The 27137-nt window shown below is 38.7% G+C and overlaps 1 protein-coding gene across 1 annotated transcript in view; it reads right to left on the bottom strand.

The window, feature by feature from the left end:
* L3MBTL4 (L3MBTL histone methyl-lysine binding protein 4) overlaps positions 1-27137 on the bottom strand; it is a 397494-nt gene that overhangs the window by 193304 nt on the left and 177053 nt on the right. The window contains exon 12 of the mRNA XM_034995942.1: positions 10914-11028. Coding sequence (XP_034851833.1) covers positions 10914-11028 — 115 coding nt within the window. The remainder of the gene's footprint in view (positions 1-10913; positions 11029-27137) is intronic.

The raw sequence follows: 27137 nt of genomic DNA on the forward strand, positions 1-27137 counted from the left end.
ATGGGAATTTTGTACTATTGCTAAGAAATATAAAAGTCAAACTTAAGAAAAATTGACAACTAAAGATATATTTTCTAAGATTTTATTTACTTATTTGAGAGAGAGAGAGCACAAATTGGGGGAGGGAGAAAGAAGAAGAAGCAGACTCCACGCTGAACAGGAAGCCTGAATCTGGGCTCAATCCCAGGACCCTAAGATGATGACCTGAGCTGAAGGAAGACACTTAACCAACTGAGCCACCCAGGTGCACCACACAACTAAAGATATTTTTTAAAAGCCACATAAAGATAGTTGGGAGGGGCAAAGAAGTAGTCCAGTCAGGACCCACACTCCCAGCACAACAACGCACAAGCAAGAAGGATATCACAAACACAAAGATCATCTCTGAGGAGAAAGAGGTTCAAGCCCTACATCAGGCACCCTTGCCCTGAGGACCCTACACCAGGAAGATGAGCTCCCATAATGTCTAGCTTTGCAAATCAGCAAGGCTTAATTAACTCTAGGAGAGCCAGAGACCTGTAGGAAACCAAGACTCTACTCTTAAAGTCCATGTGCACAGCGTACTCACTCTGAGACCCAGCACAGAGGCAACAGTTTAAGAAGCACCTGAACCATACATGGAGAGTTACTGACTAATTTTAGGACATGTGCCACAGGGGCAGAGAACTGTAGGCACTTTCTCCAGGGACAGAAGCACAGAGGGGGCACCATTTTTCTTACTCTCCTTCTACCACAGTGATTGACAGCCGGCAGGTGCTATTTCTGACATTGTCCATTGACCTTGCTAGCACTACTCATCATGCCCTGGTGTTCCCCTGCAGGGCTGCCCTGACCAACATGCCCGCCCCCCGCAGGTGCCACTCCAAACCAGCTCCCACCCTGCCACATTGGCAGGCAGCCTTAACTGGGTTTGGCACTCCCCCAAAGTAGCTCCCACCCCCACTACACCCAGCAGGTGGCCTTAACTGGGACTGGCACCCACTGAAAGCAACTCCCAGAAGCAGGTATTGCAGAACCAAAACCTAAACCAGGAAATCAGAGGTGCTCTCCCAAAGCAGCTCCAGCCTAGCCACAACTGGTGAGCAGTCTCAGCCTGGACTGATACCCCCCAAAATGGCTCTCTCCCTTGGTTGGGGGGATGAGAGCCCTGTCTGCCAGTGTACCTGCAACAGTCACAGTCCAGACACAAGAGGAGGCACATGTGACCCATAGGGGACACCCGTGGACTACCTGATTCTGGTGAGAAGGGGGCATTGTGTTTCAGGGCCCCACAGGATACCTTCTACATATGGTCACTCCTTTAAGACTGAGAGACATAGGTGACTTACCTAATACATAGAAATAAGCACAGATAGGCAGGCAAAATGAGGAGACAGAGAAATATGTCCCAAGTGAAAGAACAAGACAAAACCTCAAAAAAAGAACCAAATGAAACAGAGATAAGGAATCTACCTGATAAAGAGTCCAAAGTCATGGTCATAAAGATACCCCACTTGAAAAATGTGGATGAATACAATTAGAATTTCAAAAAAGAAATAGAAAATAGAAAAAGAACTAATTACAGCTGAAGAATACAATAACTGAAATGAAAATTACACTAGAGAGAATCAACATCAGATTAGAGGATGCAGAAGAATGGATCAGCAATTGGGAAGAGAGGGTAGTGGGATTCACTGAAGCTGAACAGAAAAAAGAAAAAGAATTTAAAAAAATAATAACAGCTTAAGGGACCCCTGTAACAACAAACTAACATTCACATTATGGGGGTCCTAAAAGGAGAAGAGAGAGAAAAGGAAGTAGAAAACTTACTTGAAGTAGTAATAGCTGAAATCTTCCCTAACCTGGGAAAGGAAACAGACCCCCAGATCCAAGAGTCACAAAGAACCCCAAACAAGAGGAACCCAAGGAGGTCCACACCAAGACACATAATAATTAAAGTGAAAAAAAAAATTAAAATTAAAGAGACGATCTTAAAGGCAGCAAGAGAAATTAATTAATTGCATACAAGAGAACACCCATAGACTATCAGGTGATTTTTCAGCAGAAACTTTGCAGGCCAGAAGAGAGTGGCGGAATGTAGTTAAACTGAAAGGAAAAAACCTACAACCAAGAATACTCTACCTAGCAAGGTTATCATTCAGAATTGAAGGACAGACAAAGGGTTACCCAAACAAAAGTTAAAGAAGTTCATCACCACTAAACCTCCTTACAAGAAATGTTTAAAAGGACTTTTTCAAGCAGAAAAGAAGAGGCCATAAGTAGAAGAAAACTGTGAAAGAAAAATTCGTACTGGTAAATGCAAACACAGTAAAGGTAATTGATCAAACACTAATAAAGCTACTATGGAGGTTAAAAGACAAAAGTAGTAAAATAAACTATATCTACAATTAGTTAAGGGATACGCAAAATAAAGTATGTCAGAAACACAAAACATAAGTGGGGGAAGTAATCAGTAGAATGTGTTCAAACTTAAGTGACCATCAACTTAAAATAGACCATTGTATACATAGGGTGTTATATACGAACCTCATGGTAACTACATAACAAAAACCTATAATACATACACAAAAAAATAAAGAGAAAAAAAGTCCAAATATAACACTAAACAAGTCATCAGACCACAAAGGAAAAGAGCAAGAGAAAAAAGAACAGAGAAGAACTATGAAAACAACCAAAAAACAATTAATGAAATAGCAATAAGTACATACCTATCAATAATTACTTTAAGTGTAAAATTGACTAAATGCCCAAATAAAAGACAAAGGGTAGCGGAATGGACAAAACAAAACAAAACAAGAGCCATCTATATGCTGCCTATAAGAGACTTACTTCAGACCTAAAACCCATACAGACTGAAAGTGAAGGGATGGAAAAATATATTAAATACAAATGGAAATGAAAAGAAAGCAGGGGTAGCAATACCCCTGTCATATATCAGAGAAAATAGACGTTAAAAATTATGACAAGAGACAAAAAACACATTACACAATAGTGAGTTCAAACCAACAAAAGGATATGACAATTATAAATATGTATGCACCCATCATAGAATCACCTAAATATATATAAAGCAAATGCTAACAGATAAAGGAAGAAATTGACAGTAATACAATAATAGTAGGAAACTTTAACACCCTACTTATATCAATGGGCAGATCATCCAGACGTATAAATCAATATGGAAACAGTGGCTTTGAACAACACATTAGACAAGATAGACCTAAGAGATATATTCAGAACATTCCATCCCAAACCAGCAGAATATACAGTCTTTTTAAGTGCAGATGGAACATTTTCTAAATTAGATCACGTTAGGTCACAAAACAAGTCTCAATAAATGTAAGAGGACTGAAATCATAAGAAGCATTTTTTGCAAACACCAGAAATCAATTATAAGGGGGTGGAAACTATACATTTGACCTAAATGTAAGACCTGAAATCATAAAAACCAAAAAATACATAGGGAGTAAACTCTTAAACATGGGCTTAGCAATATTTTTTTTCAATTTGTACCGTCAGAAAACGGCAACCAAATCAAAAATAAACAAATGAGATTATACCTAACTAAAAAGCTTTTGCATGGGGAAAGAAATCATCAGGAAAATGAAAAGACAACCTACTGGGGGAGGAGCAAGATGGCAGAGGAGTAGGAGACCTGGATTTCATCTGGTCCCAGAAATTCAGCTGGATAGGGATCAAACCATTCTGAACACCTACAAACTCAACAGGAGACTGAAGAAAAGAATAGCAACAACTCTCTGAACGGAAAAGCGGCCACCTTCTGGAAGGTAGGACATGGCGGAGAAGTGATCCGAGGCGATATTCGGGAGGAGAGATGGCGGGGGAGGGGCCTCTGTTGGCCGCTCCTGGCAAGTGATAGAGCAGCTGAGCACAAAATTGGAACTTTTGGAAGTCGGCTCCACTGAGGGACGTCGCTCCAGTGGCTAAGCGGGGATTGGAAACCTTGCAGGATAGTGTGGTCTCAGGACCCTTGGGATCACAGAAGGACTGGGGGTGCCCGAGTGTGGTAGAGCACACAGGTATTGCAGCAGGGAAGCCGGCTGCAGAGACGGAGCCGAGGCCAGGCTATCAGCTAGCGGCTGCCATAAACCATGATCTGTGGCAAAGTCGGGCCACTGCTCTTCCAGCAGGGAACCAACAAGCACCAGATCCAGGGAGACTCCCCTTTCTCTGCCGGGAGGAGCAGCACCAGTTTGCACCGTAGGGATCTGCTGGGTTTGGAGACTCCACACGGGGTCAGGTGCCAGAGATAGAAATGCTCTGTCACAGTCCGGGTGAGCATGGAGTGCGGCCGGAGACCAGGGAGATGGGAGCGACTGACTGCTTTTCTCTGGGTGCACACTGAGGAGAGGGACCCCGAGTTCTCAGCTCCTCCGGGGCGGAGATTGGGAGGCCGCCATTTTCACTCATATTCTCCAAAGCTGTACGGAAAGATTGCTGGGAACAAAATCTCCCGAGAACAAATCCTAGCAGATTACTTAGCCCAGACCAGCAAGGGCGGGGCAATTCTGCCTCCAGCAAAGACATTTGGGAACCATGACAATAGGCCCCTCCTCCAGAAGATCAACAAGAACAGCCAGCCAAGACCAAGTTTACCAATCAATGAGAACGGCAGAAATCCAGGGCTAGGGGAATACAGCACATAGAAATCATGGCTTTTTTCCCATGATTCTTTAGTCTTTCAAACTTAATTTGTTTTAAACTGTCTTTTTTTTTTATTTTTCTTTTCCCCTTTTTCAAACAACATCTTATCAATCCCTTTTTTAAAAAATCTTTTTTAATTTTCATTTGTAGAGTCATATTCTATCCCTTGATAGCAGTTACCCTTATTTTTGGTATATATATATACATAAGTTGTTCTCTCTCTAAAATTTTGAGATAGTTTCTAGTTCTAACAGATCAAAATATAACGTAAATCTCTAGTGTATGGCTCTGTTCTAGTCTACTGCCTGATCACTTTCTCTCACTTTTTTTTTAAATCCTCTTCTTTCTTTTATCAACCAATTTCTTATCAATTCCTTTTATAAAAGCTTTTATACTTTTCATCTTTACAATCATATTCCATCCCTTCATTTACTAACCCTTATTTTTGTACATATATAAGTTTTTCTTTCTTTAAAATTTTGGGAGGCACTTTCTTCTAACAGAACAAAATACACCCAAAATCTAGTGCACAAGTCTGATCATATTTGATCATATTCTGTTTTTTTTCTTTTGTTTTGGTTTTGTTTGTTTTTATCTTTTTCTTTTTCTTTTTTTTTTTTCTTTACCTTTCTTTTCCCCAGGTTTCAGGTCTTTTCTGATTGTTTAGTGTATATTTTCTGGGGACGGAAAAAATCACCTCAACAAAAAGAACAAGAGGCAGTACCAACTACCAGGGACCTAATCAATACAGACATTAGTAAGATGTCAGAACTAGAGTTCAAAAAATGATTTTGAAGATACTAGCTGGGTTTGAAAAAAGCATGGAAGTTATTAGAGAAACCCTTTCTGGAGAAATAAAAGAACTAAAATCTAACCAAGTCGAAAACAAAAAGGTTATTAATGAGATGCAAACAAAAATGGAGGCTCTAACTACTAGGATAAATGAGACAGAACAGAGAATTAGTGATATAGAAGACCAAATGATGTAAATAAAGAAGCTGAGAAAAACAGAGATAAACAACTACTGGATCACGAGGGCAGAATTCGAGAGATAAGCGATACCATAAGATGAAACAACATTAGAATAATTGGGATCCCAGAAGAAGAAGAAAGAGAGAGGGGGCAGAAGGTATATTGGAGCAAATTATAGCAGAGAACTTCCGTAATTCGGGGAACGAAACAGGCATCAAAATCCAGGAGGCACAGAGAACCCCCCCAAAATCAATAAAAGTAGGTTAACATCCCAACATCTAATAGTAAAACTCACAAGTCTCAGAGACAAAGAGAAAATCCTGAAAGCAGCTCGAGACAAGAGGTCTGTAACCTACAATGGTAGAAACATTAGATTGGCAAAACACCTATCCACAGGACCTACCAGGCCAGAAAGGACTGGATATATTCAGAGCACTAAATGAGAAAAATATGCAGCCAAGAATACTATACCCAGCTAGGCTGTCATTGAAAATAGAAGGAGAGATAAAAAGCTTCCAGGACAAACAAAAACTAAAGGAATTTGCAAACACGAAGAACATATTATGAGCAACTATATGCCAACAAATTAGATAATCTGAAAGAAATGGATGCATTCCTAGAGAGGTATCAACTACCAAAACTGAACCAGGAAGAAATAGAAAACCTGAACAGACCTATAACCACTAAGGAAATTGAAGCAGTCATCAAAAATCTCCCAACAAACAAGAGCCCAGGGCCAGATGGCTTTCCAGGGGAATTCTACCAAACATTTAAAGAAGAACTAATACCTATCCTTCTGAAACTGTTCCAAAAAAACAGAAATGGAAGGAAAACTTCCAAACTCGTTTTATGAGACCACCATTACCTTGATCCCCAAACCAGACAAAGACCCCATCAAAAAGGAGAATTACAGACCAATATCCTTGATGAAGACGGATGCAAAAATTCTCACCAAAATACTAGCCAATAGGATCCAACAGTACATTAAAAGGATTATACACCACGACCAAGTGGGATTTATCCCTGGGCTGCAAGGTTGGTTCAACATCCGCAAATCAATCAATGTGATACAATATATTAATAAAAGAAAGAACAAGAACCATATGATACTCTCAATAGATGCAGAAAAAGCATTTGACAAAGTACAGCACTCTTTCTTGATGAAAACTTTTCAGAGTGTACGGCTGGGGGTACATACCTCAATATCATGAAAGCCATCTATGAAAAACCTACAGCGAGTATCATTCTCAATGGGGAAAAACTGAGAGCTTCCCCCCTAAGGTCAGGAACGCAGCAGGGATGTCCTCTATCACCACCGCTATTCAACATAGTATTGGAAGTCCTAGCCACAGCAATCAGACAACAAAAAGAAATCAAAGGCATCCATATCGGCAAAGAAGAAGTCAAACCCTCACTCTTTGCACATGATATGATACTTTATGTGGAAAACCCCAAAGACTCCACCCCAAAACTGCTAGAAGTCATACAGGAATTCAGCAAAGTCGCAGGATATAAAATCAATGCACAGAAATCAGTGGCATTCCTATACACCAACAACAAGACAGAAGAAAGAGAAATTAAGGAGTCGATCCCATTTACAATTGCACCCAAAACCATAGGATACCTAGGAAGAAATCTAACCAAAGAGGCAAAGAATCTGTACTCAGAAAACTATAAAATACTCATGAAAGAGATTGAAGAAGACACAAAGAAATGGAAAAACAGTCCATGCTCATGGATTGGAAGAATAAATATTGTGAAGATGTCAATGCTACCTAGAGCAATCTACACATTCAATGCAATCCCCATCAAAATACCATCCACTTTTTTCAAAGAAATGGAACAAATAATCCTAAAGTTTGTATGGAACCAGAAAAGACCCTGAATAGCCAGAGGAATGTTGAAAAAGAAAAGCAAAGCTGGCGGCATCACAATTCCGGACTTCCACCTCTATTACAAAGCTGTCATCATCAAGACAGTATGGTACTGGCACAAAAACAGACACAATGGAACAGAATAGGGAGCCCAGAAATGGACCCTCAAGTCTATGGTCAACTAATCTTTGACAAAGCAGGAAAGAAGAATGTCCAATGGAAAAATGACAGTCTCTTCAACAAATGGTGTTGGGAAAACTGGATAGCCACATGCAGAAGAATGAAACTGGACCATTTCCTTACACCACACACAAAAATAGACTCCAAATGGTTGAGAGACCACAATGTGAGACAGGAGTCCATCAAAATCCTAAAGGAGAACACAGGCAGCAACCTCTTCGACCTCAGCCCCAGCTACTTCTTCCTAGAAACATCGCCAAAGGCAAGGGAAGCAAGAGCAAAAATGAACTATTGGGACTTCATCAAGATAAAAAGGTTTTGCACACAAAAGAAACAGTCAACAAAACCTAAAGACAACCGACAGAATGGGAGAAGATATTTGCAAATGACATATCAGATAAAGGGCTAGTATCCAAAATCTATAAAGAACTTATCAAACTCAACACCCAAAGAATAAAGAATCCAATCAAGAAATGGGCAGAAGACATGAACAGATATTTTTCCAAAGAAGACATCCAAATGGCCAACAGACACATGAAAAAGTGCTCAACATCGCTTGGCATCAGGGAAATCCAAATCAAAACCTCAATGAGATACCACCTCACACCGGTCAGAATGGCTAAAATTAACAAATCAGGAAACAACAGATGTTGGCGGGGATGCGGAGAAAGGGGAACCCTCCTACACTGTTGGTGGGAATGCAAGCTGGTGCAGCCACTCTGGAAAACAGTATGGAGGTTCCTCAAAAAGTTGAAAATAGAGCTACCATACGATCCAGCAACTGCACTACTGGGTATTTACCCCAAAGATACAAAAGTAGGGATTAGAAAGGGTACGTGCACCCCGATGTTAAAGAATGAATGTCCACAATAGCCAAACTGTGGAAAGAGCCAAGATGTCCATCGACAGATGAATGGATAAAGAAGAAGTGGTATATATATACAATGGAATATTATGCAGCCATCAAAAGGAATGAGATCTTGCCATTTGCAACGACGTGGATGGAACTGGAGGGTGTTATGCTGAGCGAAGTAAGTCAAACAGAGAAAGACATGTATCATATGACCTCACTGATATGAGGAATTCTTAATCTCAGGAAACAAACTGAGGGTTGCTAGAGTGGGGGGTGGGTTGGGAAGGATGGGGTGACTGGGTGATGGACACTGGGGAGGGTATGTGCTCTGGTAAGCGCTGTGAATTGTGCAAGACTGTTGAATGTCAGATCTGTACCTATGAAACAAATAATGCAATATATGTTAAGAAAAAAAAAAGAAGATAGTAGGAGGGGAAGAATGAAGGGGGGGAATCAGAGGGGTAGACGAATCATAAGAGACGATGTACTCTGAAAAACATACTGAGGGTTCTAGAGGGGAGGGTGGTGGGAGCATGGGTTAGCCTGGTGATGAGTATTAAAGAGGGCACGTTCTGCATGGAGCACTGGGTGTTATGCAGAAACAATGAACCATGGAACACTACATGTAAAACTAATGATGTAATGTATGGGGATTAACATAACAATAAAAAAATTTTTTTAAAAACTGAGATTCAAATGCAAGCATTCTGACTTCAGATTCCACACTTTTAACAAGCAGGCTATATTTCCTCTAGGGGTTGAATTTTGACATCTATCTTAGGCTTATCAGGAGGATCTGTGTAACTAACTAACTAGCAGACTGCATAACTATGATGAAAGATCAAATGCAATGGCACTGGGAGGGAGCAGGCAGGGGTCAGAGATAGATTTTGGAGAAATTAAGTAAGAAAATCAGTAAGACCTGGTCACTGATTATACGTGTGGGATGAGGAAGGGATAAGAAGGGAGCAAAGTCCAGAATGACTCGGCTTAAGAAGTAGGAACTTTGAAAGCAAGTAGGAACCACAGTAGAAAGACAAGTTTTTTGGCTTGGGATGAAGTTCAGCTTGATCCACAGACTTTGGAATGTTTCTGAGACATTCAGTTCAAGAAGCCGGATAGGCAGCTTCACAAAAGAGCAGACAATGGGTGAGACGGAATGAAGAGAGCTGTTCCTGTCCCTGAAATGCTGACCGTCCCCACCTCCACTGTGACCATTCCTACTTGAGAATGTTACTGTGATGAGGATGTATGTGTGTATGTCAATGGGGGAAGAGGGGTGGTTAACATAAAATGAGAAACATCTCTCTGACAAATTGGGCTGTGAAATCAGGCAGAGTAAAAAGTGGAATCAGGAAAAAAGCACAAAGACTAACACCATCCCTCCAACACAGGGTTGACCACGGTTTCTGGTTTTACATTCTGTATATACAGACACCATGCTTGCTAATGCACTCTGCGTTACATAAGGACCTGTATCTTATTGATTTTTGTCGTTTTTGATGCACCTAACACAAGGTAGAAACGTCTGTTGAGTTATTAAGTCAGGACCTCTTCTCACTTCTATAAGAAGTCAAGGAATTACTTCAAAGATGCAGTTCATCCTTTTAGAGCTGAGCTTCAAGCATCATTGGGCTGGCTCAATGGAAGACAACCTCATTAACAGCATAATGTGCCAGCTTCATGCCAAGAAGCCAACAGGAAAGCCACAGAGGCAGTGAGGGAACAAAACACACAAAAGAATGCAGTGCCTGCACATGTGTCTGGAACCAGCTATTAGTCATGTCAACCTAATCTGATCGAAGAAATCCTTCAAACAAAAGAATAAGATATTTTAGTTTAAGGCTCATTAAAATTTAGAGTGGTTAATTTCCTCCTTAACTTTAAGTAGCTAGAAAGGAAGAAAAAAATGAAGATACCAACAGAAGACTTTTTTTCAACTGAAGTTTTTTTAACTGCTAAAATTTAAAATATTTGTGTCTTCTAAAACTTTTTGAAATCTATAAAACAAAATTAAGATGGAATGTTTAAAAAAAACAAAATGCACTTCAGCGAAAATCAATGGTGCAAAGTAGATGGATTTAGAGCAGGTTAAGTTTCCCAAACTGAAATGTAGAAAATAAAGATTTTTCTAGACAACACTATCAAAATAATTCTTTAATGATTATTATAACCTTTCTTTTACATAAAGCATGCCCTTTGAAGTTTAACTGAATAATTAGATTTCAGTGTAGCTATAGCACTGATTAACCAATTCACCTATCAGATACTTAGCTTTAAAATACTTACAATGACATAAAAAAAACTGCATTCAGGTAGGAATTCAGGCTGAGTATTTAAAAATCAACAACAAAGAGCAAAATACTCACGATATGGGATTTCCAGTGGATGCCCTGTTATATCACACCATCCAATTGGGTGAATGTCAGGGCTGTCTGCATCCATCCAGTAGTCATATTTGTGGTCCCAGCCATCGAAATGAACCTGTTGAGTAATTAGTATTTAGTAATTAGTATTTCACTATGCCTATATCAAAATACTAGAACACAGACCTCTGAAATTGAGACTGAAATTATAATCATACATTACAACTGAAACAATATTTAAAATGTGCCATCAAAGAGCCTTCTAATCTAACCACTAAAAGCTGTTGTACCAATTTTTCCGAGGAATGAAAGTTGGTAAATAAATAAAAAAAAAATCTGTCAGAGATTGATTAGAATTTGAAGGGATAATATCAATCCATTTTCCCAACTAAGTAATAAATACAGTAATGCTGGTGGGAGGACACTTCCTCTCCTGGTTGCCATTGCAAAAATCATGTCAGTATCACCAACAAGAGTCACCAGTTTGACCTCAGTACAAGCCTTATACTATTGGAAAATGCATGGATTTTAGAGAGAGTGAAAGAAAGCAATAAATTTCAAAATCCCGACAAACAAAGAGAGATGGAGCCACTGGAACAATGGAGGCAAAGGAGTGGACAAAATATGTTGAGGTAGACAGATTAATAGCTATCTTGAGAGCTGTAAAGGATGGTGTAAGCTTTCAGGAAACCCGAGGAAGAGATATGGCTCAGGTCCAGCAATCCAGCAATCCAGCAATCCACTGTTTTGCATCTTACCTACAAAACACACATACACATAACTCACATATATACATATAGGTCCAAGAATAATTAAAATAAAACTCGATTTCTGAAACAAAAATCACATACTTTTTGCTGAAACTTATCAAACTCTATGTTTTATAAGTTTCATATCAGGATGAAAGAATCAAATTATTTGTACAGGCAAAAAAAAATAAGAATGATAATATTTCATGACCTTACTCTCTTATATATTTTCTGTTCCTATCAATCAAATGGAGAATACCTTTTACAATAAAAAATAAATCCACAATTTTTTGAAACTCATAATTTGAATAAAAAGAGCAAGATTGCATGCATTATAATAAACCAACTGAAACATAAGTCTGTTATGCAGGACATAGGACCAAAAGAAAAAAAAGGTAAAATAGTGTGTAGTAAATCCCAAATAGAGTCCAACATGTCTTCTCAAGATCCATCTTTCTAAACAAGTGGTTCTCCAAGTTTGGTTCCCAGAACATCAGCATCAGCATCACCTGGACACACATTTGAAATGCAGATTGTTGGGCCCCAACTCAACCCACTGAATCAGATACTCTAAAAGACAGGGCCTAACAATCTGTGTGTAAACCAGTCCTCCAGATGCATCGAATATAAGCAGAAGTTTGAGAACCAATAATCTTAGGAATAACTTTCAAAAGCATATTAAAGCATATTTCTACCAGATGTAGACTTCTGGCCGAGACAGAGTGGCCTTCCCCAAAGTAGCTATAAAGCTGGACAAAACATAGGAACTGACTGTTTTTAGACACTGGCCAACAGGCACTACAGATATGGAATCCCTATGTACACCTAGATGAGCCCTGTCAACCTGTGGACAATTTCCTGAGAGCAGTACAGGGAGGAGAAACATAAACAAAGCAGTCTTGCTGTGCTGAGGAGACACACATTGCAGTTCAGCGCTGGTGATGCAGCTGAAAATTGGAGGACGAACACTAGAGAGAACAGAGCTACAGGGAAAGGGACCCCAGAAATCTGTTTTTTGTTTTTGCAAGACCTTGGCCAAGGGCTGGACTGTACATACACAAGGTGAGACACAGTGACGTGAAGCAGAGAGCATCTGATACAGATGCTGCAAGTAAAATGAAGATAGCAGAGGTCACACTCACTGGGAAAGTGAGAGACCAGAGTGCAGAGATCTTAAAAATACCTTGAGAATTTGACTGAGACACCAAAAAGGCCATACTTCTGGAATAAGAACCATGTCCTAGAGTATTCTGGCCCTAAAAAAGACTAAAATCAAACCTCAACAAGCATAAGAACAGTCATCAGTATTAACTGCCTGACAGAACAAACTCTACCCTTTTTAAAGGAAGACAGGTTCTCCCAAATCTGAACAATGCATCATTCATAATGTCTAACATAAAATAAAAATGCATTTGACATGCAAATAATAAGCAGGTGAAGGTGAACCTTACTCAGTTTTTTAAAAAGAGACCCTGTGATGGCCCTGATGTTGTAATTAGTAGACAAGACCTTTTTAAGTAGCTATTAAAATATGTTTAAGGACCTAAAGGAAAAATGGTCTTGATGAAGGAACAGATAGGAAATCTCAGCAGGGAAATGGAAACTGTAAGATGTAAACAAATGGAAATTCTAGAACTGAAAAGCAAAATATCTGAAATACAAAGTTTCTGAATTGGGTTAATAACAGATTAGACATGGCAGAAAAATGGGTAAGTGAACATGAAAACAGGTTCACAGAAATTAAAGCACATACAATAAAAAATTTTGAAAATAAACAGAGCCTCAGGTACTTGTAAGATAGGATCAATTGGTCTAACAGACATGTATTTAGAGTCCAGAAGGAGAGGGGAGACAATGGAGCGGGAGTAACAGTCAAAGCAGACAAAAGTTGAAGAAGACAAGGAAATTACATCTTTAAAGCACTGAGGGAAAAAAACTGTCAACCTGAGATTTTATATCTTACAAAAAATATCCTTCAAAAAGGATTTCAGATAAACAAAAACTGAGAAAATATTCACCTATAGATGTACACTGCAAGAAATACTCTAGAAAGTATTTTAAATGAAAGGTAATAAGTATTATCAGATGGAATGACCGCAAATTTGAAAAAAAATTAACAAATTTAGAAGACCCACTCTATTTGTTTTCTACAATTACTATAAAGCCACAGTTAGGAAGACAGTGTTGTTTGGCTTAAGGATAGGCAAATACATTATTGGAACAGAAAAGATTATATCAGTTGACCCACGCATATATACTCAATTGCTTTTCAACAGATATGACAAGGCCACTCAATGGGGAAAGAGAAGTATTTTCAGCAAATGATACTGGATCAAGTGGATATCCACATGTGAAAAAATCCAAACCAGCTGATTTCTACCTCACCTCCCACATACAAAATAATTTGAAATGGACCATAGACCTAAACAAAAAGGTAAAACAATCAAACTCAAGAATAAAACTGAAGATAAAATCTTCATGATACTGGGATACTGAAGGATTTCTTAACACACAAGCAGCACTACCCATAAAAGAATAAATTGATAAATTCAATTATCATCATAATAAAAAACTTCTGTTCTTCAAAATCATCATTAATTAAAAGGAAAACCAAGCCAAGGACATTTGTAATACATTAATCGGACAAAAGACTTGACAACCCAATAAATAATGGGCAAAAGATTTAATATGCTCTATGGGGAAAAAGGTTCATGAATGGTCAATAAGTAAATAAAAAAATTCTCAACTTCACTATTCATCAAAGAGACCAAAATGAGATATACTACAACAGCCACTTGTACAACTTAAATTAAATGACTGACAACATCAATTACTGGTGAGGCTGTGGAGTTCCCAGAATATTCATACAATGTCAGTGGGGCTGGAAAATTGTAAAATCACTTTAGAAAATGTTTTGCTACTTTATTATAGATTTAAGATGTTCCTCAATTGTGACTCCTGGAAATTCCACTCAAAAGATGAAAATACAAAGCTGTGAAAACAAATGTTCCTTGCAATTTCATTCAAAATGCCAAAAGCTGAAAATAACCTAAATAACCTAAATGCCCAACAACAGATGAATTCTATTCACAAGCAACCAACCGTAGTATGGGCATAAGATGAATAGTCACCAACAAAAAGGGATAGATTGTTTATACATGCACAAACATGGCATCAATCAAACAGACATCATACAAAGAAAGAAGGCAGACACAAAAGAATACATACTATATTGTTCGATTTATATGAAGTTTGAGAACAGGCAAAGAAATCAGATCCATGTTTCTGTGGGAGAGGGTGGGGAGAAGAACTCCCCCCAAGAGAGGACAAAGGAACCTTTTGTGGTATTGGATAGGTGTCAAATCTTGATTGGGGTGGTGGTTATACAGGACATAGGTTTCTCAAAAGTCATCAAAATCCAAACACAAAATTTGTAACCTTTTATCATTTGTAAAATATAGCTCAATAAAGGTTAACTTATTTAAAATATTTCTACATGCAGCTGCTATCAAATGGGGCTATTCTGATCTTTTACTATATTTATATAGTGTGATGTATCAGCCCTCTGGACACAGCCAAACTGCATAATACTGTCAATACCAGACAACTACATATTTAGTTGTGGATCTGGGGGCAGCTGTAGTGATTAGGTACATTTTTATTTGCAGGTTACTGTGTGCAGTAACTTCTCACATTCACTTTTTAAAAAATGCCTTAATGGAGGAGGAGCAAGATGGTGGAGGAGTAGGGACCTAAATTTCGTCTGGTCCCAGGAATTCAGCTAGATAGGGATCAAACCATTCTGAACATCTACTAACTCAACCAGAGATCAAAGAAAAGAATAGCAACAACTCTCTGAACAGAAAAGCGACCACTTTCTGGAAGGTAGGACGTATGGAGAAGTGAATCCGAGGTGATATTTGGGAAGATAGACGGCAGGGGAGGGGGCCGCCGTCGGCTACTTCTGGCAAGTGATGGAGCAGCTGAGCACAAAATCAGAACTTTTAGAAGTCGGCTCTGCTGAGGGACATCGCTCCAGTGACTAAGCAGGGGGTGGAATCCTCGCTGGGACAGTGTGCTCTCAGGACCCTCGGGGTAACAGAAAGACCAGAGGTGCCTGAGTGCGGCAGAGCTCCTGGGTATTGGAATGGGGAAGCCGGCTGCAGAGATGGAGCTGAGGAGCGGGCTCTCAGCTCAGGGTTGCCATAAACCGTGATCCGTGGCACAGTCGGGACACTGCTTTTCCAGCAAGGACCTGAAAAGCAGCAGATCAGGGGAGACTCCCCTTCCTCCCCCAGGAGGAGCAGCACTGGAGCGCACCGCAGGGATCTGCTGGGTTTGGAGACTCCACACGGGATTGTGTGCCAGAGATAGAAATGCTCGGTCACAGGCCGGGTGAGCACAGAGTGCGGCTGGAAACCAGGGAGACGGGAGTGATTGATGGCTTTTCTCTGGGGGCTCCCTGAGGAGTGGGGCCCCGAGTTCTCAACTCCTCTGAGGCAGAGATTGGGAGGCCGCCATTTTCACTCTCGTCCTCCAAAGCTGTACAGAAAGCTTGCAGGGAACAAAAGCTCCCGAGAGCAAACCTGAGCAGATTACTTAGCCTGGACCCGGCAAGGGCGGGCCAATTCCACCACTGGCAAAGATATTTGGGAACCACAGCAACAGGCAGCCCCCCAGAAGATCAGCAAGAACAGCCAGCCAACACCAAGTTTACCAATGAATGAGAACGGCAGAACTCCAGTGCTAGGGGAATACTGCACATAGAAATCATGGCTTTTTCCCCCTGATTCTTTAGTCTTTAAAAATTAATTTTTGGGGGGCGCCTGGGTGGCTCAGTCATTAAGCGTCTGCCTTCGGCTCAGGTCATGATCCCAGGGTCCTGGGATCGAGCCCGCATCGGGCTCCCTGCTCAGCCAGGAGCCTGCTTCTCCCTCTCCCGGAACTCCCCCTGCTTGTGTTCCCTCTCCAGCTGTCTCTCTCTCTCTCTCTCTGTCAAATAAATAAAAAAATAAAATCTTTAAAAAAATAAAATAAAGGTAAAAAAAATAAAAATTAATTTTTTAAATTTCTTTTTTCTTTTTCTTTTTTTGAATTTTTCTTTTTCCCTTTTTCAACATCTTATCAATCTCTTTTTAAAAAATCTTTTCTTATTTTTAATTTTTAGAGTCATATTCTAAAACTTCATTGTAGTTAACTTTATTTTTGGTATATATAGAAGTTGTCCCCTCTTTAAAATTTTGAGATACAGTTTCTTCTAACAAAATATATCCTAAATCTCTAGCGTATGGCTTTGTTTTAGTATCCTACCTGATCACATTCTCTCCCCCTATTTCTTTTCTTACTTTTTTCAACCAACTTCTTAACAACTCCTTTCATAAAATCTTTTATAATTTTCATTTTTACAGTCATATTCCATCCCTTCATCGTATTTACCCTTATTTCTGTACATATATAAGTTTTTCTTTCTTTAAAATTTTGGGAGGCAGTTTCTTCTAGCAGACCAAAATACACCCAAAATCTAGTGTGTGGCACTGATCTATTCACCAGCCTGATCATATTTGATCATATTCTTTTTTTTTTCCTTTTTTCTTTCTTTCCCTTTATTTTCCCCCAGTTTCAGGTCTCTTCTGATTTTTTTAGGGTATATTTTTCTGGGGTCGTTGTTACCCTGTTAACATTTTGTTCTCTCATTCATCTGTTCTCCTATGAACAAAGTGACAAGACGGAAAAACTAACCTCAAAAAAAAAAAGAACAAGAGGAAGTACTGACAGCCAGGGACCTAATCAATATGGACATTAGTAAGATGTTGGAACTAGAGTGCAGAATGACGATTATACAAATACTACCTGGGCTTGAAAAAAGCATGGAAGATGCTAGAGAAACCCTTTCTGGAGCAATAAAAGACAAAAACTAGCCAAGTCGAAATCAAAAAGGCTATTAATGAGGTACAATAAAAAATGGAGGCTCTAACAGTTAGGATAAATGAGGCAGAAGAGAGAATTAGTGATATAGAAGACAAAATGATGGAGAATAAAGAAACTACTGGATCACGACGGCAGAATTTGAGAGATAAGTGATACCATAAGATGAAAAAACATTAGAATTATTGGGATCCCTAAAGAAGAAAGAGAGGGAGGGGTAAAAGGTATATTGGAGCAAATTATAGCACAGAACTTCCCTAATTTGGGGGAAGGAAACAGGCATCAAAATCCAGGAAGCAGAGAGAACCCCTCTCAAAATCAATAAAAATAGGTCAACACCCCAACATCTAATACTAAAACTTACAAGTCTCAGAGACAAAGAGAATATCCTGAAAGCAGCTCGGGACAAGAGATCTGTAACCTACAATGGTAGAAACATTAGATTGGCAACAGACCTATCCACAGAGACCTGCCAGGCCAGAAAGGACTGGCAGAATATATTCAGAGCACTAAAGGAGAAAAATACGCAGCCAAGAATACTATATCCAGCTAGGCTGTCATTGAAAATAGAAGGAGAGATAAAAAGCTTCCAGGACAAACAAAAATTAAGGAATTTGCAAACACGAAACCAGCCCTACAAGAAATCTTGAAAGGGGTCCTCTAAGCAAAGAGAGAGCCTAAAAGCAACATAGACCAGAAAGGAACACAGACTATAATATACAGTAACAGTCACCTTACAGGCAATACAATGGCACTAAATTCCTATCTTTCAATAGTTACCCTGAATGTAAATGGGCTAAGTACCCCAATCAAAAGACACAGGCTATCAGATTGCATAAAAAAACAAGACCCATCGATATGCTGTCTGCAAGAGACTCATTTTAGACCCAAAGACACCCCCAAATTGAAAGTGAGGGGGTGGAAAACCATTTACCATGCTAATGGACACCAAAAGAAAGCTGGGGTGGCTATCCTTGTATCAAATTAGATTTTAAACCAAAGACTATTATAAGAGATGAGGAAGGACACTATATCCTACTTAAAGGGTCTATCCAACAGAAAGATCTAACAATTGTAAATGTCTATGCCCCTAACATGGAAGCAGCCAATTATATAAGCCAATTAATAACAAAATCAAAGAAACACATTGACAACAATACAATAATAGTGGGGGACTTTAACACCCCCTCACTGAAATCGACAGATCATCTAAGCAAAAGATCAACAAGGAAATAAAGACTTTAAATGACACACTGGACCAAATGGACTTCACAGATATATTCAGAACATTCCATCCCAAAGCAACGGAATACACATTCTTCTCTAGTCCCCATGGAACATTCTCCAGAATAGATCACATCCTAGGTCACAAATCAGGTCTCAACCAGTACCAAAAGATTGGGATCATTCCCTGCCTATTTTCAGACCACAATGTTTTGAAGCTAGAACTCAATCACAAGAGGAAAGTCAGAAAGAACTCAAATACGTGGAGGCTAAAGAACATCCTACTAAAGAATGAATGGGCCAACCAGGAAATTAAAGAAGAATTTAAAAAATTCATGGAAACAAATGAAAGTGAAAACACAACTGTTCAAAATCTTTGGGATGCAGCAAAGGCGGTCCTAAGAGGAAAGTATAGAGCAATACAAGCCTTTCTCAAGAAACAAGAAAGGTCTCAAATATACAGCCTAACTTTACACCTAAAGGAGTGGGAGAAAGAACAGCAAATGAAGCCTAAACCCAGCAGGAGAAGAGAAATCATAAAGATCAGAGCAGAAATCAATGAAATAGAAACTAAAAGAACAGTAGAACAGATCAACGAAACTAGGAGCTGGTTCTTTGAAAGAATTAACAAGATTGATAAACCCCTGGCCAGACTTATCAAAAAGAAAAGAGAAAGGACCCAAATAAATAAAATCATGAATGAAAGAGGAGAGATCACAATTGACTCCAAAGACATACAAACAATTATAAGAACATATTATGAGCAACTTTATGCCAGCAAATTTGATAACCTGGAAGAAATGGATGCATTCCTAGAGATGTATCAACTACCAAAACTGAACCAGGAAGAAATAGAATACCTGAACAGACCTATAACCACTAAGGAAATTGAAGCAGTAATCAAAACTCTCCCAAGAAACAAGAGCCCAGGGCCAGATGCCTTCCCAGGGGAATTCTACCAAACATTTAAAGAAGTAATAGCTATTCTTCTGAAACTGTTCCAAAAAATAGAAATGGAAGGAAAACTTCCAAACTCGTTTTATGAGGCCAGCATTGCCTCGATCCCCAAACCAGACAAAGACCGCATCAAAACGGAGAATTGCAGACCAATATCCCTGATGAAGATGGATGCAAAAGTTCTCACCAAAATACTAGCCAATAGGAGTCCAATAGTACATTAAAAGGATTATTCACCACAACCAATTGGGATTTACCCCTGGGCTGCAAGGTTGGTTCAACATCCACAAATCAATCAATGTGATTCAATATATTAATAAAAGAAAGAACAAGAACCATATGATCCTCTCAATAGATGCAGAAAAAGCATTTGACAAAGTACCGCATTCTTTCTTGATCAAAATTCTTCAGAGTGTAGGGCTAGAGGGTACATACCTCAATGTCATAAAAGCCATCTACGAAAAACCCACAGCGAATATCATTCTCAATGGGGAAAACCTGAGAGCTTCCCCCCTAAGTCAGGAACATGGTATGGACGTCCACTATCACCACTGTTATTCAACATAGTATTAGAAGTCCTAGCCACAGCAATCAGACAACAAAAAGAAATCAAAGGCATCCAAATCGGCAAAGAAGAAGTCAAACCCTCACTCTTTGCACATGATATGATATTTTATGTGGAAAACCCAAAAGACTCCACCCCAAGACTGCTAGAATTCATACAGGAATTCAGTCAAGTGGCAGGATATAAAATCAAAAAGCATCCACTTTTTTCAAAGAAATGGAACAAATAATCCTAAATTTGTATGGATTCAGAAAAGACCCTGAATAGCCAGAGGAATGTTGAAAAAGAGAAGCAAAGCTGGCGGCATCGCAATTCCAGACTTCAAGCTCTATTACAAAGCTGTCATCATCAAGACAGTATGGTACTGGCACAGAAACAGACACATAGATCAATGCAACAGAATAGAGAGCCCAACGTTCTCCATGGAGGACTGGGTGTTATATGCAAATAATGAATCATGGCACACTACATCAGAAACTAATGATGTAATGTATGGTGATTAACATAATATAATAAAAAAATAAAATATAATATAAATAAATAAATAAATAAATAAATAAATAAAAGAATAGAGAGCCCAGAAATGGACCCTCAAGTCTATGGTCAACTAATCTTTGACAAAGCAGGAAAGAATGTCCAATGGAAAAAAGACAGTCTCTTCAACAAATGGTGTTGGGAATATTGGATAGTCCCATGCAGAAGAATGAAACTGGACCATTTCCTTACACCACACACAAAAATAGACTCCAAATGGTTGAGAGACCTCAATGTGAGACAGGAGTCCATCAAAATCCTAAAGGAGAACACAGGCAGCAACCTCTTCGACCTCAGCTGCAGCAACTTCTTCCTAGAAACATCCCCAAAGGCAGGGGAGGCAAGGTCAAAAATGAACTATTGGGACCTCATCAAGATAAAAAGCTTTTGCACAGCAAAAGAAACAGTCAACAAAACCCAAAGACAACCAACAGAATGGGAGAAGATATTTGCAAATGACATATCAGATAAAGGGCTAGTATCCAAAATCTATAAGAACTTCTGAAACTCAACACCCAAAGAACAAATGATCCAATCAAGAAATGGGCAGAAAACATGAACAGACATTTTTCTAAAGAAGACATCCAAATGGCCAAAAGACACATGAAAAAGTGCTCAACATTTCCCGGCGTTAGGGAAATCCAAATCAAAACCTCAATGAGATACCACCTCACACCAGTCAGAATGACTAAAATTAAAAAGTCAGGAAACGACAGATGTTAGCGGGGATGCAGAGAAAGGGGAACCCCCCTACACTGTTGGTGGGAATGCAAGCTGGTACAGCCACTCTGGAAAACAGTATGGAGGTTTCTCAAAAAGTTGAAAATAGAGCTACCGTTATGAACCAGCAATTGCACTACTGGTTATTTACCCCAAGAACTCAAATGTCGTGATCTGAAGGGGTATGTGCACCCCAATGTTTATAACAGCAATGTCCACAATAGCCAAAGTATGGAAAGAGCCGAGATGTCCATCGACAGATGAGTGGATAAAGAAGATGTGGTATATATATACAATGGAATATTATGCAGCCATCAAAAAAGGGAAATCTTGCCATGTGCAATGACGTGGATAGAACTAGAGGATATTATGCTGAGTGAAATAGTCAATCAGAGAAAGACATGTGTCATAGGATCTCAGTGATATGAGGAATTCTTAATCCCAGGAAGCAAACTGAGGGTTGCTGGAGTGGTGGGGGGTGGGAGGGATGGGGTGGCTGGGTGATAGACACTGGGGAGGGTATGTGCTATGTTGAGCACTGTGAATTGTGTAAGACTGATGAAATACAGACACCTACCTCTGAAACAAATAATACATTATATGTTTAAAAAAAAAAAGAAGATAGTAGGAATGGAAAAATGAAGGGGGGAAATCAGAGGGGGAGATGAATCATGAGAGACTATGGACTCTGAGAAACAAACTGAGGGTCCTAGAGGGGAGGGGGCGGGGGGATGGGTTAGCCTGGTGATGGGTATTAAAGAGGGCACGTACTGAATGGAGCACTGGGAGTTATACGCAAACAATGAATCATGGAACACTACATCAAAAACTAATGATGTAATATATGGTGATTAACATAACATAATAAAATAAAATTTAAAAAAATATTTAATTGTGAAAGGCACAATCGGCACTCCTTTCAAGAATGATGCCTGTTGCTCTGGATTTACCAACAGAAAGTTTATGGAAGCATGTAAAATGGAGTGAATGAGAAATAGAAAATTTTCTCAAATTTTAAGATTTCATCCTACATGCAGTGTCCTTCTCTTTTCAGGTTGCAGTGCAACTGTTTATGTTTCAGAAGCAAGGAGACCACATACAAGACAGGCCAAATCTTGCTCTAAGAGGTCAGGTCTATTTCTGCTATTGTATCTGGACTTGGGAATCCTACTATGGAATTCAGGTCTAAAACTGAAAAAGTAAAATGACAGTATCTTTTAAAAATTTTTTGAAAGCAGATACAATGTTTTTATGTACTTTGTTAAATTTTTTCCCTTATGTTTATTAAGAAATATTAAATTACCCTTTTCAATGCTGTATGTAATTACTTACAATGAAACCATGGGAATTAAAAAGAGTCCTTCCTAATCCAATGATGCAATGCTCTACTCCCCCCACAAGAGCCATGTAAACTTGGAATATATAACCAAAATCTGACCCATATACATCTTTATGGAAGATATTTTCATATCTGTGGATCTTCATATCTCTGGAGTTGAAAATCCAATTTTAAGAATTCTAACCAGATGGTCAAGTTAATAAAGGAGATTGGCATTTTAAGAATATTTACAGAGTCCTTTCATAAAGGAAAGAATTATTTTGGAAACCAAATCATCTCCATTTCATGCATTTATGATTTTCATATATTTGGGTTTGTATAAAGCTGAGTAAACATATGGACACTTCTCACTCAGGTTTTGATAAACTGGAAAACAAAGGTCAGCTAATTGAATCAAACAGTCTCAAGTTGGTAAAGGCCAGATAATTGAACCAAACAGTCTCAGTGATTGGTAAAATAACTTGGACATTTAAGAATTAGGTCAGCATATTAAAAAACAAGGCTGTACATCTTAGTGTAAATCCAAAGCTATCAATCATCTGGACTGATACCATCTCTCTCGCTTTGCCTTATCATTACTGTCCCTCTGCTCTCCAGCCTTACCACTATGCCTCAGCCATCTTCTTGCTGCCATGACTATTAGCACTATGACTTACACACCGTCAGACCTCAAAAAGCCATCGGTGGAATGAGATGCATGGCAGTAACCATCACTCCTCACTGTTCCTTAGGGCTGGAAAATAAACAGTTTTTTATCTAGGAACACTGAAGCTAAATTTAATGCTCAATCACAACAATTTTATTAGCCTAAGTGATATTATTATGCTTGTTTGTTTCTACTATATGGTCTTTAAATTTGTAATTCCCACTTTAATGGGCTTATTTGATATGTGTAGTTTATTGTCAGAGGCCTCAAATCTATTTTAAAGGCTATGGTGAATAAATTATAAGCATGTAGATAATGTTAACTTATTCAGAAAGAGGCTCCACTGTACCTGAACTCTTCTAGCTTTAACTGAATACATTTTCAGTTAACTAGAATTAACCTTACATTTCATTCTAGAAAGAAAAACTGAGTTTTTATATTATTCCTGATATCTATTACTCATAACTATTGGAGCTAAGAAGACTCTAGTAAATCTCACTTCATGTGATGCAGACCGCTGTTGCTGGATGGTGTGGGGGATGCAGAAATAGTACTAGACCAGACATATGTTCCTCTGTAGGACAAACATGCTCACCTCACCCCTTCACAGAAATACCACCATCATCTAAGGGCAAGAGCGCTGGGTATAGCATGGGACTCACTTTGATTGTATGCTTACATATTCCAGACACAGCTGTAAAATATATACATTATCACTTAATGTCTACAATATGTTATTTTCATAGATTCTGGAAAGGAACCTTTGAAAAGGTTTGCCGAGATCCCACTACTAGTAAACGGCAAAACCAGACTTGAGCTGAGAACAGTTTATTGAGAGAACCATATAAGAATACAAATTGTGAGGATATTCAGGACTACTATACCTAAGAATCTACTGTAGCAGAGTTAAATTACATTTTTAAAGTATAAAAAGGAATTTTCGTAATGACAATAAAATACCACGGACTAATACAGGGCTGCAGTCCAGAACTACCTATACTTTTGCACATTCAACATTAATTCTACACTGAGCCAATCTGCTCACGGGTCTATCCAGGCAAGAACAGAGGGGGAGGGAACATGGAGAAAAGGAATTATAACAGACAAGTGTATTGACTTTTTTTTTTTTTTTTTTTTTTGAGAGAGAGAGAATGAGAGACAGAGAGCATGAGAGGGAGGAGGGTCAGAGGGAGAAGCAGACTCCCTGCCAAGCAGGGAGCCCGATGCGGGACTCGATCCCAGGACTCCAGGATCATGACCTGAGCTGAAGGCAGTCGCCCAACCAACTGAGCCACCCAGGCACCCAAGTGTATTGACTTTTAAAATTAGTCTCACACATTATTATCTCCATTTTACATAAGAAACTAATGAGATACATAGGGATTAGGAAATGTGCCCAGCATTTCCAAGTCACTGATTGTGATGTGAAACCCTCACTCTCCCCCACCCCGGCCATGAGCCTGAATTGCTCTTCAGCAGTGTTGGAACTGGAAGCCCCTACCTCCATTCCTTTCCAGAGCTTCACACCCACTCTCGGTAAATTACCTCAATTCCCTTTCCCTGCTAACCTCTCCCTAAACCCATCTGCTCTTTCACAAATATAATGGCTTCCATCTTCCTTTTAGTTCATTCCTATAATAAGTATTATAAAGAAAGACATGCAATCATTAAATTGAAAAATTAACAGCTTCACAATAGCTATTCTAAAATACATTTCATTTTTTAAGGCCACGACCCAAATTCAACATATTTCTTGGACAGTGGTTTTCAAAATTCAGTAAGCATAATACCAACTGTCTCCTGCCCTACCAGAACTCTAATTCAGGGGGTAAGGGATGTCAGGAACAATGCCTAGAAATTGTATTTTTTTAACCACACATCCTAGATTATCTGCTAAAGGTGGTTTTTGGATAAAACTTTTTAAAATGCTTCCTTAGGGTATCCCCATGGCAACAAGGTTGTTGATCAACTGAACTTGCCATTAAACTCACAGTTACATCTAAAGCAATGAAGAATAACTTATTTTTTAAAACAGTCACAAATCTTTTTTAATTCTGTAAAACAACCAGTCCAAGAGGGATCTGGTTGAAGGCCTAATGCAGAGGACATTCAACTCCAAATGTATCCATTTGTGATAAATATGTCTGCATAAGTTTCCATTTCTCTATTTCTATGGTTACTGTTATAACAAATACAGTTAGTTTTTCCCATGAAATATATTTTCCCCATAAGATTCCCACAAGAAATAAAATGCCAAATTTATAATAGAATCCCCAGGGCTTTAATTCTTGTTAAGAAATCTAAATATTTCATCAGAGTTAGGCATAATAATAGCCACATTCAGGCCTCCACAGCCACAGGTCTGTGGGTAATATCTTAGGAAGAAAAACCTCCTTCATAAGCAGTGTGAGGACACACAGTCTCAAAATCAGTTTATGGTGATAACTAACATAAATACATTTATAAGCTCTGTTGTAAGATTTAAATGTGTTAACCACTGAAGCGACATATGCTACATATCCATTGTGAATATAAAGGTTATTCACCAGGCTGTGCTGCATTCCTCTTCTGTTCAGGACACTGGTCCTCACAGTGAACACTGTTTCAACATGTACTGTCTATTTGTCCTGACATTCTGAATTTCCACTTTGGATCTGGTATCAAATCATCAAGGTTTTTCTACTAAATCACAAATTATTCATACTCATTATTTATAAGCCACCAACAAAAAGGACTTTAGCTGCTTACATTAAAAGAAGGTAATATTTCTAAATATGAATAGTAGGACATAAGGCATGTGAAAGAGAAGAAAAGCTGGTTATATTTTGAGGGACCACATAATTTATTGTCCAAATGGGACATTTTAGAGTGTAAGACGAAACACTATTGAGTATCCCAGGTAAGCCAAGATACATAATTACCCTAGTCTAGGGATGATTGCTATAAATAATTCCCCCCCCCAAAAAAATGGCAAAGGGGAAATATTACACAATTCTGATTATAATATGAAAAAACCACACCAGTTAAAGTCCCCAGATTTTCACTGATAGGAATTTATTGTACAGACATTTATATAGGGAACATTGAATAACACAATGGACAATATGATACAAGGCATAAATAATGACTTATGCAACTACATCATATCTCATTGGGTAGTATCAGCAAAAACATACACTTGCAGCTATACTTCAGAACTCAATGTATCATGAACACTATTTCTAAATTTTTGAAGTCATGGGTGGGATATATATTTTTTCTATGCATTCTTATAACTTATTAGTACAACATCAATTTTACTAGTAGCAAGTTCTAAATTACTTGCATAAATGAAAGTTTTTATCATGAATGAATGTTGGGTTTTGTCAAATGCTCTTCTTGCATCTATTGAAATAATTATGTGATTTTTTTTAGCCTGTTGATATGATGGATTATATTAATTAATTTTTGAATACTGAACCAGCCTTGCCTATCATGTATAAACCCTACTTGGTCATGGTGTATAACTCATTTTATATGTTTCTGGATTCGATGTGCTAAGTATTTTGTTGAGGATATTTGCATCCAT

Source organism: Mirounga leonina, unplaced genomic scaffold, assembly GCF_011800145.1.
Source record: "Mirounga leonina isolate KUSES-001 unplaced genomic scaffold, KU_Mleo_1.0 Mir_93, whole genome shotgun sequence".
NCBI lineage: Eukaryota > Metazoa > Chordata > Mammalia > Carnivora > Phocidae > Mirounga > Mirounga leonina.